The 13,283-nt window shown below is 33.2% G+C and overlaps 1 protein-coding gene across 1 annotated transcript in view; it reads left to right on the top strand.

The window, feature by feature from the left end:
- Positions 1–13,283, top strand: part of CFAP47 (cilia and flagella associated protein 47) — a 276,161-nt gene that overhangs the window by 42,042 nt on the left and 220,836 nt on the right. Inside the window, exons 22-26 of the mRNA XM_090123944.1 lie at positions 1,597–1,765; positions 4,931–5,031; positions 5,761–5,920; positions 8,192–8,384; positions 8,928–9,137. Of these exons, the coding sequence (XP_089980070.1) occupies positions 1,597–1,765; positions 4,931–5,031; positions 5,761–5,920; positions 8,192–8,384; positions 8,928–9,137 (833 nt within the window). The remainder of the gene's footprint in view (positions 1–1,596; positions 1,766–4,930; positions 5,032–5,760; positions 5,921–8,191; positions 8,385–8,927; positions 9,138–13,283) is intronic.

The raw sequence follows: 13,283 nt of genomic DNA on the forward strand, positions 1-13,283 counted from the left end.
ATTTCAAACATGCTTTGAAGTGAGTTTCTACCTCTATGAGGAAAATATCCTTTTTAGCTTTTTTCCATTATTTGCATTTTACATTGATGTAATGTGGAATATTTTATGTAGGTGGTTTTTATGATATTAAATATAGAAGCACATTTAAATCCTATCAGATGTTTTACTCAGTCTTTGCTAATGATACAACTCAATATTAGTAACTAAAAATTTTCATGTCATTTACCATCTTAATTTTGCAAAGTGCAATTCTGTGTTATAAAATCTAATCTTAAAATCTTTCAGATCTGAATCATCAGTAATAACATGAGTGCTGTGATCTTGCTAGAAAAAAATTTCCCCTTGCTGCACGTTGTAATCTTACTAAACATGCGTTCCATAACATTCAGCACATGTTGCTCACCAGGAGCTTGTAGATCTGTCTTACAAATGCTGCTGGAACTCCAAATGTTATAAATGCCGTGTTCTTGATTCTCATTATCTAAGTTCTGTGTTGAATCTGTTGCAGGTGAATATTTGCCTCATTTTTTTGTGGTAGGACCATTTATTTTTTTTTCCTTTCCTGTCATTTATATATTGTGCTCACTACAATATATACAAAAGTAAAGCATAATGCACTATTCCCTGTGGTATTTGGAAGCTTTTAAATGATTTATATCTCCTTTATATACCTGGCTTTGCTGCATATTTTAGGCAGCACATAGATTTTATAGACCAGAATCCTTTTTGAAGATTGCAGTGTCCTTCAAGGTGAAAACAGCTGTAGAATTTGAAGTATCCCAACAGTGGCTTTACGGTAGAAGGTTTGGTTTTTCTTATGTTGCCTTTTTTATGGTTATCCTTTTTTTTTTTTTTTTTCCTTTGTCTGGAGAGCATACTGTGAAGTTTGTCCTTGGAAAGACTGCACAAAAGACAAGAGATGCCTTCTTGAAAAGTGCACTATGAAATAAATTAGGCCTCTCAAGTGCGTAAGCTGTGTGTGGGAGGAAGGAGGGAACTTTCAGTAAAATCAAGTGCTCTCTTCAAATTCTATAAACCTTACTTATGAGGGGGATGTTACTGCTGACATAAAATTGGGATCAAAACCAATGGAATTTGGAATCTTCAAAGTCAGTGAGGTTCAATGATGGTGGTTTTAGTAATGTTTGTTTTAACTCTTACCTCACTTGAATGTTTGAGCCCATGTTGCTTATGCTGAGTCTTTCTCTTCAACATTTGAAAGTGACTTTCTTAATTTATGTAGTTTTGTTTCCCACTCCTTGCTCATGGTTATGTCACAGTTCCAATTTTTGTCTTTGCGCATATTGCGAAGGAGCACAGCGTAGTGACTTACCAGAAGCCTTGTCTATAGCTGTGCTGATAACCCGGATTCTTTTGAGCATACAATTTTTTTTCCTTGGTAGGGTGAATATAGCTTTTCACTGCATAGTTAAACAACTGATAATGTATAGTAATGAAAATCCTATTCCTGTGATCAGTTTCAATGTTAATTTTGGTACTTATGAAATAGTAATAAGAAACAGTGATGGCACTCAGGTGGTTCAAGAAATACCAATTGCTTTGGGAAAGTAACATGATGGTATTTATGTCCTTTAGGTGGCGGCGTATAACTTCATTCTTCCAGTTAACACTCGTTGGTATGACCTTCCATTGCAACAGCAACGCTCTGCATCTGCAACTTCTGTTGGATTTGTAAAGCATGTCTTTTCTCCACAGCCACAGAGAGTCACTGTGGCTATTCCAATCTGTAGAGTTAAAGCAGTTGGTAGGTAAACCTACCTAGGAACTTAAAGAAAGTGATGGATGCTTACATTTGTGGTGATACTTTTGCTTGTGTTCTAATTACACAGAATTATCATTTAACTGCCCCCTCCTCCTTCTTAAAACAAACAAACAAACAAAAAACCCCACAAAAACAACAAAACAAACAAAAAATGATAATGGAAGGCTGAAAATTAAATTACTGTATAGTTTGTAAGTTTCTTGGAAATGTGAAAATTTTTAAAAGGTGAATTTGTGTTTTTAATTATATATAAATTGTGCTTTCTGTAAATCCTATCACATATGCTAGTAAATATCTTTTTTTTATATCTGTTTTCCTATATCAGTTTTCCATTTCTTTGATTTAAATAAAAACAAAAAACTAAAAACCATCAAAATTCAGTTTTGTTCTTACTCCAATTAGTATTTCTTCTCCTTAAGGTACAAATCTCAGCACTGACAGCAGTTCATTTGTGTAGAGAACTGGTATATCATTCAAGATCTTTTTCCAGTCTCAGCCTGTGAAAACCATGAGCTCTAGCTATATTTAATATCCTTTTAAAATGCCTCTCTATGGCTCTGATCCCATCTGAGATAACAATTTAGTCTTTCTGCTTCTGTTTGCTTTTACATGCAGAACTGCACTCTTCTGGCCTTTCAGAATTTGTTAATAGCCAAATTTACAGGCACTTTGTCTGCAATAAGATATAAATATCTTAAACAATTCTTCTCTGCTTTTGTTAAAAAGTTTGTTTTTTGTTACTGTCCTGTCTGATTCAATCAAATATATAAACCTCCATATGGTGGTTATTTGAATTCACCAGCTTTTCTCAACTCAATTTTTAATATGTATTTGCTCTCTATTTGAGAATGAGACTTGAGTGTTGAGTATCTTACTGAAATGTTGTTCATATGATGTTTACAAAATCTCAGGAGCACTGAAGGGTACCTGGCTGCAAAAAATGTATAATACAGGCTACAAGCACTCCTTTTTGTTTTTGTCTTTAATTGAAGATTTCAGATGAAGTCTTCCTTATGCAAAAGTTAAGTCTTAACGTGATCTCAAGAAGGTCTCTCACATTTCTTTGGAATCATTTAAGATGTGAGGGAGGTAAATTCATATTAAATGTTTCCACGTATATTTAGTTTAAGAACAAACAGAATAAATATGCATATTAGTATGAGGTTAGTACAGATTGTTCCTCTAACCAATTATTATAATCTAAGTAACTGCTACTGCAGAAGTGATTTATGAATTCAGAAGAAAAAAACCTTCAATTTTCCATTTTTACAGAATTTATGAATCTTATAATAAATGTAATATTCTGCCAAATAGAACAGGTGTAGAATTGAATAAAAGGTTTTTCTTCAAACTAGCTATATTGGTAGCTAACAAGAAGCAATCATATTAAAACGAATCTATGATACTTTCAGTACTTTATAATTGGCTATAGTTTCTGTTTAAATTTGAGTACTGGAATTACATTCTTATGGGATGTTATGGGGAACTGTGAGGAGATAGTCTAGATAAATGTGTTGTTTACTCATTATTTCATATAATTATACAGATGTAGGCAACTAGTCAGATTATTTGTACCAATGAAAGCAAATTGATAATTACTACATTCTGAACATTCAAAATTTGTCAGTTCTTGATTCATCATTTCAGATCATCACTTCACAAATTACACATGGATAAGAAGATGTTGCAAGTTCAAACATGTCATTTGGCAATATACTTAATTCTTTCTACTTTGTGTTATGGGACATTTATTTTTCTTTCCTAAAATTTTTTTTTCCTCTGACAGATTTTCTGATTGCTTACGATTCAGATTGCCCACAACTGTGTAACTGGCACTTCAATCTGTACCTTATATCCAATGTTTGTACTCAGAATTGTTCACCCAGAGAGAAGAATCACTATGATCTCATAGAATTCAACTCAGTCCTTTAATTTGAGTGTAATAAATATGTTTTCAATCAATCATAAATCTTCTACACTCCCCCTTTTTAGAAAAGCAAAAAATAAAAATGTAAAAGCAAGGTTTTTAGCATGTTCCATTATCTGGGATGTTGCTAATCTCTTAAGGACTTTCCTTAGAGATTGTTTATTGACATCTAAGAAAACACTGAAAAAGCAAAAAAGCAAAATGGGGAACTCAGCATCTGAGTAGATAAATACAATTCTTACCTCATTCAGACAAAAAGGAAGAGTGTGTAGTATCCATGTGAAGATACTATGTGTGCTGTCTTTAAAATTGATCAGACTTGCAGTTTCTTAATGGAGTTTCTCATATCTCCCCTTTTGGCCCTGGCTAGCCCTTCATTCTTTCTGTGTTTTCCTTGCACAGACGATGTCTACAAAGAGTGGGGACTCCATGATTGACACGGTTGCACATTATGTGGTGAAAGCATTATTCAAACAATGACGTTGCTACTCTAAAAGAATATTAATTTGCAGAGGTTCCCATCTTACTAACCAAAAAAGGCAGCAAACTGAATACTCCTATGAGAACACCCACCTTAGTTTTTTTTTTCCTAAATCTTCACTCTGGACTTCATACCGTGCCATGTTTTCTTTATTTTGGCTATATGACATTAAGAGGAATGCTGTTGTCCTTAAAGTCTTTTCTAATGAATTCTGTCACAACTACATTTTATAACTACTAAAAATAGTCTGGAAGTAAAACTAGTGGATTTGGATGTGAATATAGAATTCTATGAAAGTAATGTTCTGCAATTTTTATTACGAAAATGAATGAATGAATGAATATAACTAAAGTAAATGCCAGAAGATATGCTAAGGTCTCCTTTTAATGAGCATTGCTTTTGATCTCTCAAGTATGCTTGTGAATATAATCTGAATTCCTTGAATTCATCTGCAACAGGAAGATCACATGATACTGTGTATAGCATCCTTACACAAAGGAGAGATGCTATACATGTGGTAGGTGTAAAATTATAATTATTTGAATGTGACTGAACGGTCATATTAAGTCAAACTTACCTTAATGATTTTTATAATATGGGAACAATAAAATAAACTATAGCTTTACAAAAGGGGGAGAAACAATTCTATTAAATATGTTCAGGAAGAGTTATTTTATGAAGGCATTTTGGGGATCTATTTGTCAAAACAAATGTGTAACATCTTTAATTTTTTCAACAGTACTTAAGTCACCACTGGAGTTCTCCTCAATGGAACTTATATTTACACGGCATTCAAGTGGTAGACGTTCGAATATTCTTGATGAAAGTCTGGATTCTCAGGTATGTAAACAGAAGTGTTACTGCCTGTGTCTTTTAATTACTTTAAAAATGAATTGGAACTTGTATTTTGGATCTTAAAATTTACTCATGGTCTAAACATAATCATTTACGTATTTTAAATATTTTCTAGTTGTTGTTGTGTTCAGGTTTTTGAATTCATGTTTTTCTTTGATTGCTACAAAATTTCTAGAACTCAGAGTTGGGCTTCTCCTGGCTTTCTGATGTATGAGAAAGCATAGGCACTGCGAGAGAGAGAGAGAGCAGTTCTGTGATAAAGGAACGGATTATTTTATTGTTGTTTACACTGTTTATTTACTGGGTTGGAAAAAAAATTGTTTTTGGAAGCCTATTTTGAACTTTTTGTAATTTAAATATTTGAAGACCTGGAAGTCTTTATGTCATGAATCATGTGTTCTTGCTGTTCTTCATTTGTGTCATCAAAAATTCATTTATATTTGGCTAAGCACCCCACGATGTTTTGACCTTTTTATCTCACATTTTTTTTGTTTTCCCAACTATGGAAGGCAGTGGCAAACAACTGGAAATCTTTTAGTCTTTACTGATAGGCATACTCATTTCCTCACCTTACAGTAAACTGGGTTCTTAATTTCTTTCTAGTGCTTTCTTGCTTTCTATGTGATCTGATTGCAAAAGAATGCGAGAAGTATTGTGGTGCTTGCTGCTTTTCCATATTTCATCATGCTTTTCTTTCTCTGTAAATGTTTACAGAAACTTGATTTGAAGAATATCTCAAGGCAACAATTGACATGGAAGTTGAATTGTGATGATGCAGGCAAAAATGTTGAAGACAGTGTTTTTAAATTTAGTCAGCAGACGGGATTTCTTGATCCGGGACAAAAAATCAGTATTACTGTGTTCTTCTGCTCTTGTAAGTAATCTTGTTAGTTCTTCACTTTTTATGGTGAATGTTGACTAGCACTTCTTTTGATGATCTTTGAATTAATGTGAATAAAGGGCTCGTTGTAGGTCTGAGAAAATAACCTAATACAAAACATTGAGTCTACTTTGCAAGTAGAACACATCAAAGGCTGGGATACCTGACTTGTTTTCAGTACACTTGTTACACTGCTAATGTACACTTGGGTAAACTTTAAATGCTTAAGCTTTCCAAGAATACTTAGAGCGTATGTAATTCCTTGTTTTTTATTTTTTCTTTTTACATAGGCAGAATTGAAATAAAAATAGAAATTTCCTTCCTCAAAAAGATATAAAATCAGTTAGGTATATTATTTTCCAAGTCGTTTGCTCAGGCAAGCAGACACCAAGTTAAAAGCATGAGATACATTTCTAATAAAGCTTTGGGAGTGTGTAGGAAGATGACAACCAACAACATACACCAAAAGAGAAATTGCAGAACATATAATGCTGAATATTAGAATTCAGCATTATACCCAGTCAAGTGTTTTGCATAGAGAGTAATGTAACACTGTACTGGAATTGCTGAAGCCTCTCACAGAACTGAGTGGTATTAACAATTTTAAGTGCCTACTGGTGGCCCCAGCATTGTTGAAAAGAGGGAAGGTTTTCTTGTTGGCAGGGTATGATACATTTAATGTTGCTCTGCATGCATATTGTGAGTACGTAAGAGCAGTACTTATTACATAAGTTGTTTGGAGTTGTTTGCTGCACTTCAGAAAGTTTTTCCATTATATTTTATCTTCTTGATAGCCTTTGTTTACAGTTTATGGTTGAGCTGTTATTTTTGCCTCCTGAAATAGAGAAGTATATATATTATATATAATGATCTTTGCAGAACTAATTAAAAGATGGTGTACTTTAAAGGAGGAAATAATCATTCATATAATGGTTGTGCAAGTTACATGTTTATACTGTGAGAATGTATTAAGACTGAAGCAAAGAAGCATGCGAATAAAATACAATATTTTAAATTACTGAATCAAGTGTATGTAAATGCAGACAAATATATACAGAATGAACACTAGTAAATATCATTTGAAGTCATTTGTGTTTTCACTGTTTTCCTCATTCTTTTATTTACAGAAAATCATAAATAGTTGTAAAAGTCAATTGCTCTTAATTTGATGTTCAAAATGTTCTCCAATGATCTGTAGCCCTCTTGTTATATATCTTCATTGAAATTAATTACTCTTCTAGTAGAAAACTAGGTAGAACAAAACCCATACTATAGGAACAATTAATGAAGAGCTTGTACTAATCAACTTCATAGGTATGCAGTGTAAAGTTTTACTATATGGGGAAGAACAAGCCTTAAAAAGAACCTTGATTGTGGCTTGAAGCAATTCTTCAAAAGTTCCACAATATTTAGAATAATAATTCATAATTATTAAATGAACATGATTCACTGCCTCTGGAAGATTATGTAACAGGCATAGTGAACATTACAACCACCATCTTCTAGAGTTTTTCCTACCGAAGTAAGAGGTTATATGACAGACTTTTAACAGTTCCTGCACTTTTTTTTTTTCCAGGGCTTGTCTTTAGCTTTTAACTACCTCTAACTTCTTTGTTTTCAAGTCTGTATAGCAATGTACACAAATTCTTCTCTGGCATCCATTTAGTTTGAAGGTGTATATATGTAATATGCTGGATTTTTGGATAATTCATGCTATAACTTTTTGGGTTGTCTTAGAAAATGTCGTATGGATTTGTTTCTAAACAGAAGAAGTCTTCATTAGTTGGTGAAAATAGTTTTCTCTTCTTTTGCTAATTTTTCAGCAGATGGGAATAACTGAAAATTTGGAAAATGGCTTTTTCCTCTTTGGAGTAACAGTTTGATAGTCTAACAGTTGGAAAAGGCAGTGCTTTGCTTTACGTTATCAGAGAAAGAAAGTATGCTTTTGCCATCTAATAGAAAGGTGTCTTGCAGCAGTTAGCAGGGTCACATGAAAAGAGATGCAACAGAAGGAAACAGAAAAATTTTAATGGTGAATAATTAAGAATTTCAAGAATTTGTGATAAATTCTTGGATTTTTGGTTTTCTACAAGTAGTTTTCTAAACTTTCTTAACAAATAAATCTTCTGATATAACACTTGCTGTATGTTAAACTACATTTCAATTAAGAAATAGAATGGTGACTGTTTTTTGAAGTTCTTACTGTAACTCTCATAATTGTTGAATTTATAGTAAAAAATATATTTTTAAAAAACTTTTTAACAGCTTGTCCTGGGACTTATACATCAGAAATGTCAGTGTGTGTAAATGATTATCCGTCACATTACAAAGTAACATTGTCTGGTACTGTCAAGTCACCAAAATTACATTTTGATCCTCCCTTCCTAATGCTGATGCCAGTTCCTCTGGATGTGAAAACTGAAACGGCCATCAAAATTATTCCGCAAGATTATTTAAGGTAAAAATATCAAAATAAGTTTATTACAAAATTCGAGTCATTCTTGTTTTCTATTCTCTCCTGAAGTAGTGAATTCATTTTTCTTTGTGAAGTAAAATGAAGTTACTCAGTGATTGCATCTGAAAGAATTCCACATATCTGTATATATCTTGACAAATTTCCACTTTATACTGCTTTGTAAAAAAAAAACAAAAACTTGCATGAATATGAATGTGATAATGTAATCTAATATATAAGAATGAAAGGTTTAGTTTTAGGAAACCTCTGAGAAAACATCAATAAGGAAGTAACATTTAAATATTTTAGCACAGTGAGTAGAAATTCATTTTGATGTTGAGCTATTGTGGTTAATCCTAAAATGCTGAGATATATTTGCGCAAAACAAATCTAAGAGAAGTTAGTTTCACTTGATGTGTATGTCCAAACTGAAGTTATTCTTTATTTAATTGTAAAAAGCAACTTCATAGATGTATGAATCTGTGAATCAAATTCATTACTCTCATCCTTTGTACACAATTGCCATTGCTATTTATTTTAACACAGGAAATCAAGAATTCAGGTTGAACTTCCAGAGCTTGAACTTGAAGACAGTGACAGGATTTCCCCTTTTTCTGTACAGTTCCCAGAGGGACAAGATATTGTTCTTTCATCAGATGGCAGAAATATGGAACTAATTTGTCATATCAGCTTCAAATCATCAACTCCAGTGTCATTTTCAGGGAATATATTTTTCATTGATAAAGATGAAAACAGGTAATATGTGCAATTCAATTTCACTTGGGGGTATCATCCAAAGTGTCAGAAGAGGATATAAAGCAGGAATTATAATACAAATTGGTTGGCTAAAGGCATGCAAGAATAATTCTGGAAAAATAAGAAAAAAAAAGGAAACTTAAAAATGGATTTTATTTTTTTTCAATTGGTTTAAAGTTCCTAAACACAAATTCAACTTTTGTCCCTAAGGTAAGATTTATCTAAGTTGCCAAGTTAAGGTCTTGTTTTATTTATACCTTTGCTGCTAATTCTTCTGTTTTCTAAGATTTCTTTGGAGGCACATGCTCTTGATTCAACAGATCCTCATGATTTCTATTTCAAAGTATTCTACTTCTTTTAAAATGCCTTAAAATTTTGCAGGCCATTCTATGCTGGATTTCAGAGTGGTATATGATTTTGGTCTGAGTCAAACTCCAATGTCTGAAAATTATTATTATTATATTAAGCAATGAAATGTTTATGGCAGTGTAGAGTCTCTTTTCTGGTTTTATCCTAGTGGTATCAGGAAAAGATGTTGATGTTTATCATGTATTTGCAAATGTTTACATATTAGAAGAATCACTCAAATTTCAGCCCTATCAAAAGCTTCAGACATTCCCATTGTACCTAAGAATTCAAGAAGAGTCAGGTCTGAATAACTTAGCAGGCCTGTAAGTGATTTTAGTTATTTTAAAGGCTAGTAAAGTAGAATTGTTTAGAGGTACTCACCGAGTAAAGATGGGGAGACAAGGGCAACTGCATTACAGATCAGAATTAAATTTTGCTAGAAAGTAGCAAATGAGCTGTAATTTGTTATCCTTCCACCTCTGTCCTTCCTTGATCTTCCGCTCTCCACGTTGTCTTCCTTTTTTCATTTTTTCCTCTTTCTTTATACTCTGAGCTGAATTGTTTTCTAATCACTAGTTCTGCCTGACAAAATGTGGGAAACCGTTGATGTCCTCCCTCAGTGCTAGATAAATCAGTCTTCTGTACTTGTTTAGAGTAGGCACTTTCAAAGCAAAGGGCAAGTGACACGTGCTTTATGTTTTATTTATTTATTTATTTATTTTAAAGTTATCCAGAGTTCTGGAATTATGTGGGAATATAAGTCCCATATTTAAAAAATACTTAAGAATTTATGTGGTCTGATTCTTATTAAAACACTTGGGGTTCTAACGCAGGTGAATATATGGAATTCTTCATTTTTACTTTAGTTCTGTTAACAACAACTGTATTTTTCCACAGTTGGAAGCTATTTAGTGATGAGGACAGATACGGGCATGAAATTCATACATATTAGATTGGTTTTAAAAGTAGCGGTCTGTTTTTTAGGCAACTCTAATTGTGAAAAACTATCCAGAAGGTCTCCTCTTCCTCTGGTAAATGGAGATCAAATACAGTATTGTGTGTTCAGTATTTGTCTATTTAGTTCATCTCTTTCCTTTGTGGGATGAATAAGTGTATGCATATGGAGAAGAGTGTGACATCATTGTGATGAAAAAGCTGCTCCTGCAGTTTCTAATTTCAATAAAGGGTGAAATGTCTCACACTACAGTATAGAACGTGCTTTTTAAAAGCATAATAATAAATTTTATTCTGTTTTGAAGCAAGGGCTGTGTACACTTCAGTTGTAGCTGATCATATTGGAATAGTTCTTCAGATTTCTGTGTGCAGATACCCTTATTCATTTTATTTAGCTGTAAGATTTAATCACTGTGTAGGATGTGATTCATAAATGTGTGCTAAAGCTTGGAGTAATTATGAGAAAAGTATAATCTGGGCATATGATGAGATCTGAAATATAGCTGCTGAGGAGACAACATTTAATTAAAATAACTTCCTATAAGATGCACTAGCAGCTTCTTAAATCTTATTATAGACAAATAATCCTTTCTGCTCTGTGTAATAAGATCTTTTCCATATTTGTCATTAAAATGAAATAAAGAAGACCATCCTCAATTTAAATGCAAACCTAATGAGTTTTTCAAAAAGAGATGCAAAACAAAAGTCGTCATACTAACATTAAAAGGAATCTATGTCTTTTAGCATTAAGATAAAAAAAAAAATTACATTCAGGAATGGCAAATTATCTTAAGAATGCGGTATGCTTTTAAAATGTGTGATTTTTTTGTTTTGTTTTGTTTTTCTAAGACAGTACTAACAGTGTTGGTTTGCTGACACACATTTGATTTCCTATCAGTGAGCCTGAATGTTTGTATGGGCTTTAGGAGCAGCTGATATGAACAGAAATGAATGAAATAACACACTATCTAAAACAATGTGTGCTGTTTGTGTGGTAATATTATTCCTGTTGGCTTTTGGAAGTAATTATTTTTATCTCAACCAGAAAGAATTCTTAACTTCAATTGGAAAAGTCTAAGTAGGCACCTGATTCTCTAACCTGGAACATAACTTCTGTTTCTTTAAAACTGTTAATATGTTCTGTGCATTGAAATTCCGCTCTAAAGTAATTTGCAGTTGCAATTTGTTTTTTTTACCTTCACATTTACACTCATTTTTCTCCCTCCTTGCTGCTCATGAGAGATGTATGGAATGTGTCTGAAATTGTGTAATTTCACACAAAAAAATGTGTTCTCTGGGGGAGTGGTCAGGCACTGGAATGGGCTGCTCAGGGAGGTGGTGGAGTCACTGACCCTAGAGGTGTTCAAGGAACGTTTGGATGTTGTGTTGAGGGACGTGGTTTATTGAGAACTATTGGTGATAGGTGGAAGGTTGGACTGCATGATCTTGTAGGTTTTTTCCAACCTTGGTGATCATGTGATTCTGTGAACCTCAAACCTGACTCAGCTAACTGTCTAGGCCTTTGAGTGGTTAGTTTCAAACTCTGTGACTAATGAGTTTGAACTACTCTGTTAACTAAAAGTCTTTTAAGAAGATATGATTTTGAGGCTTTCTCAACCTTTAAAAAATGGAACAATGGAAGTAAGACACAACCCATATAAGATGAAACTGGTCTTGATTAGGTTCCTGGGTTCTTTGATAGGCCATGATATTTTACAGCATCAGTTGCTGAAGGCATTAATTTTTCAGATATTCTCCCTTTATATTTCCATTTTCAAAACAATAAAATTATATTTTTAATTATTTGAAGAAATGTTAAACTACACCATTTTATGTTCTTTGTTACAGTTTGGAATTAAAATGTTTGCCTATTTTGGAAAAATATATGCTGTCTTTAACTACATGGATAAGGATGCTACTTACGTTTTACACTGTTTTGCTTTTCTAAATCCAGGCTTAAAATTTCAGATGATTTGCATAGTTCATATCAAGTCCATGTAAATAATAGCAATTTTTCCTGTAAATCAGAGTGAGCACTGGCTTAAGGGATAGATACTGTTGAATTTGGCAGCACATTGACATTGTCTTTGCCTTTGACACAGCAATTGTGTTTTACAGGAAAAATAACTTTCTCTATAGCTGTAAAAGGAAACAGATAAAAAATATATTTGTCCTGTAGGCAAGTAATTTACTGTGTGCATAGATTACATTAAATGGATCATAAAAAAATGTATTAATGTTTATTTAATGACTGTCTTACATGAGAATTTGCAGTTAATTTCAATTACTGCTTTTAATCTCTCTATTGTTGTTTTTTTTTTTTTTTTTTTTTTTTGCCTCCAAAGCAGAGTAAATGACATTTCATTTCACGGGGCTGATATAAAAAAGATAACAAAATTCAGGAATGTCTTCACCAAGCATAAAGGAAATGGAAGAAATATTTAGCTATGACTATTATTTCCTTCAACTTGAAAAATCTAAATTAAAAAAAGCCTTTGAATGTGATTTAACACCAACACACAACTAAATACCATCATGCCCTACTCTCATTCCCTCAAAAGAACAGAGGGAGAAAATATCATGGGGGAGGAAAAGGAGGGAAAAGAGCAGTAATAAATAAAAGCAAACTAAAAGTACCTTCCTCCCATTCATCCATCTTCAGAGGCACAGAGAATGGAGATGGATGGGTGGGATGGAGAATGGGGGCTGTGGTCAGTCCATAATGCTTTGTCTGTTCTGCTCCTCCCTGGTCACTCTTTGCCTCTGCCCCACGTGGGTCCTTGCCACATTGCAACCCTTCCTGAGCCATTCCCACATGGGCTTCCCAGAGCCTGCAGCTTGCCC

This window comes from Phasianus colchicus, chromosome 1 (assembly GCF_987193195.1).
Source record: "Phasianus colchicus chromosome 1, bPhaCol1.hap1.1, whole genome shotgun sequence".
Classification (NCBI taxonomy): Eukaryota; Metazoa; Chordata; class Aves; order Galliformes; family Phasianidae; genus Phasianus; species Phasianus colchicus.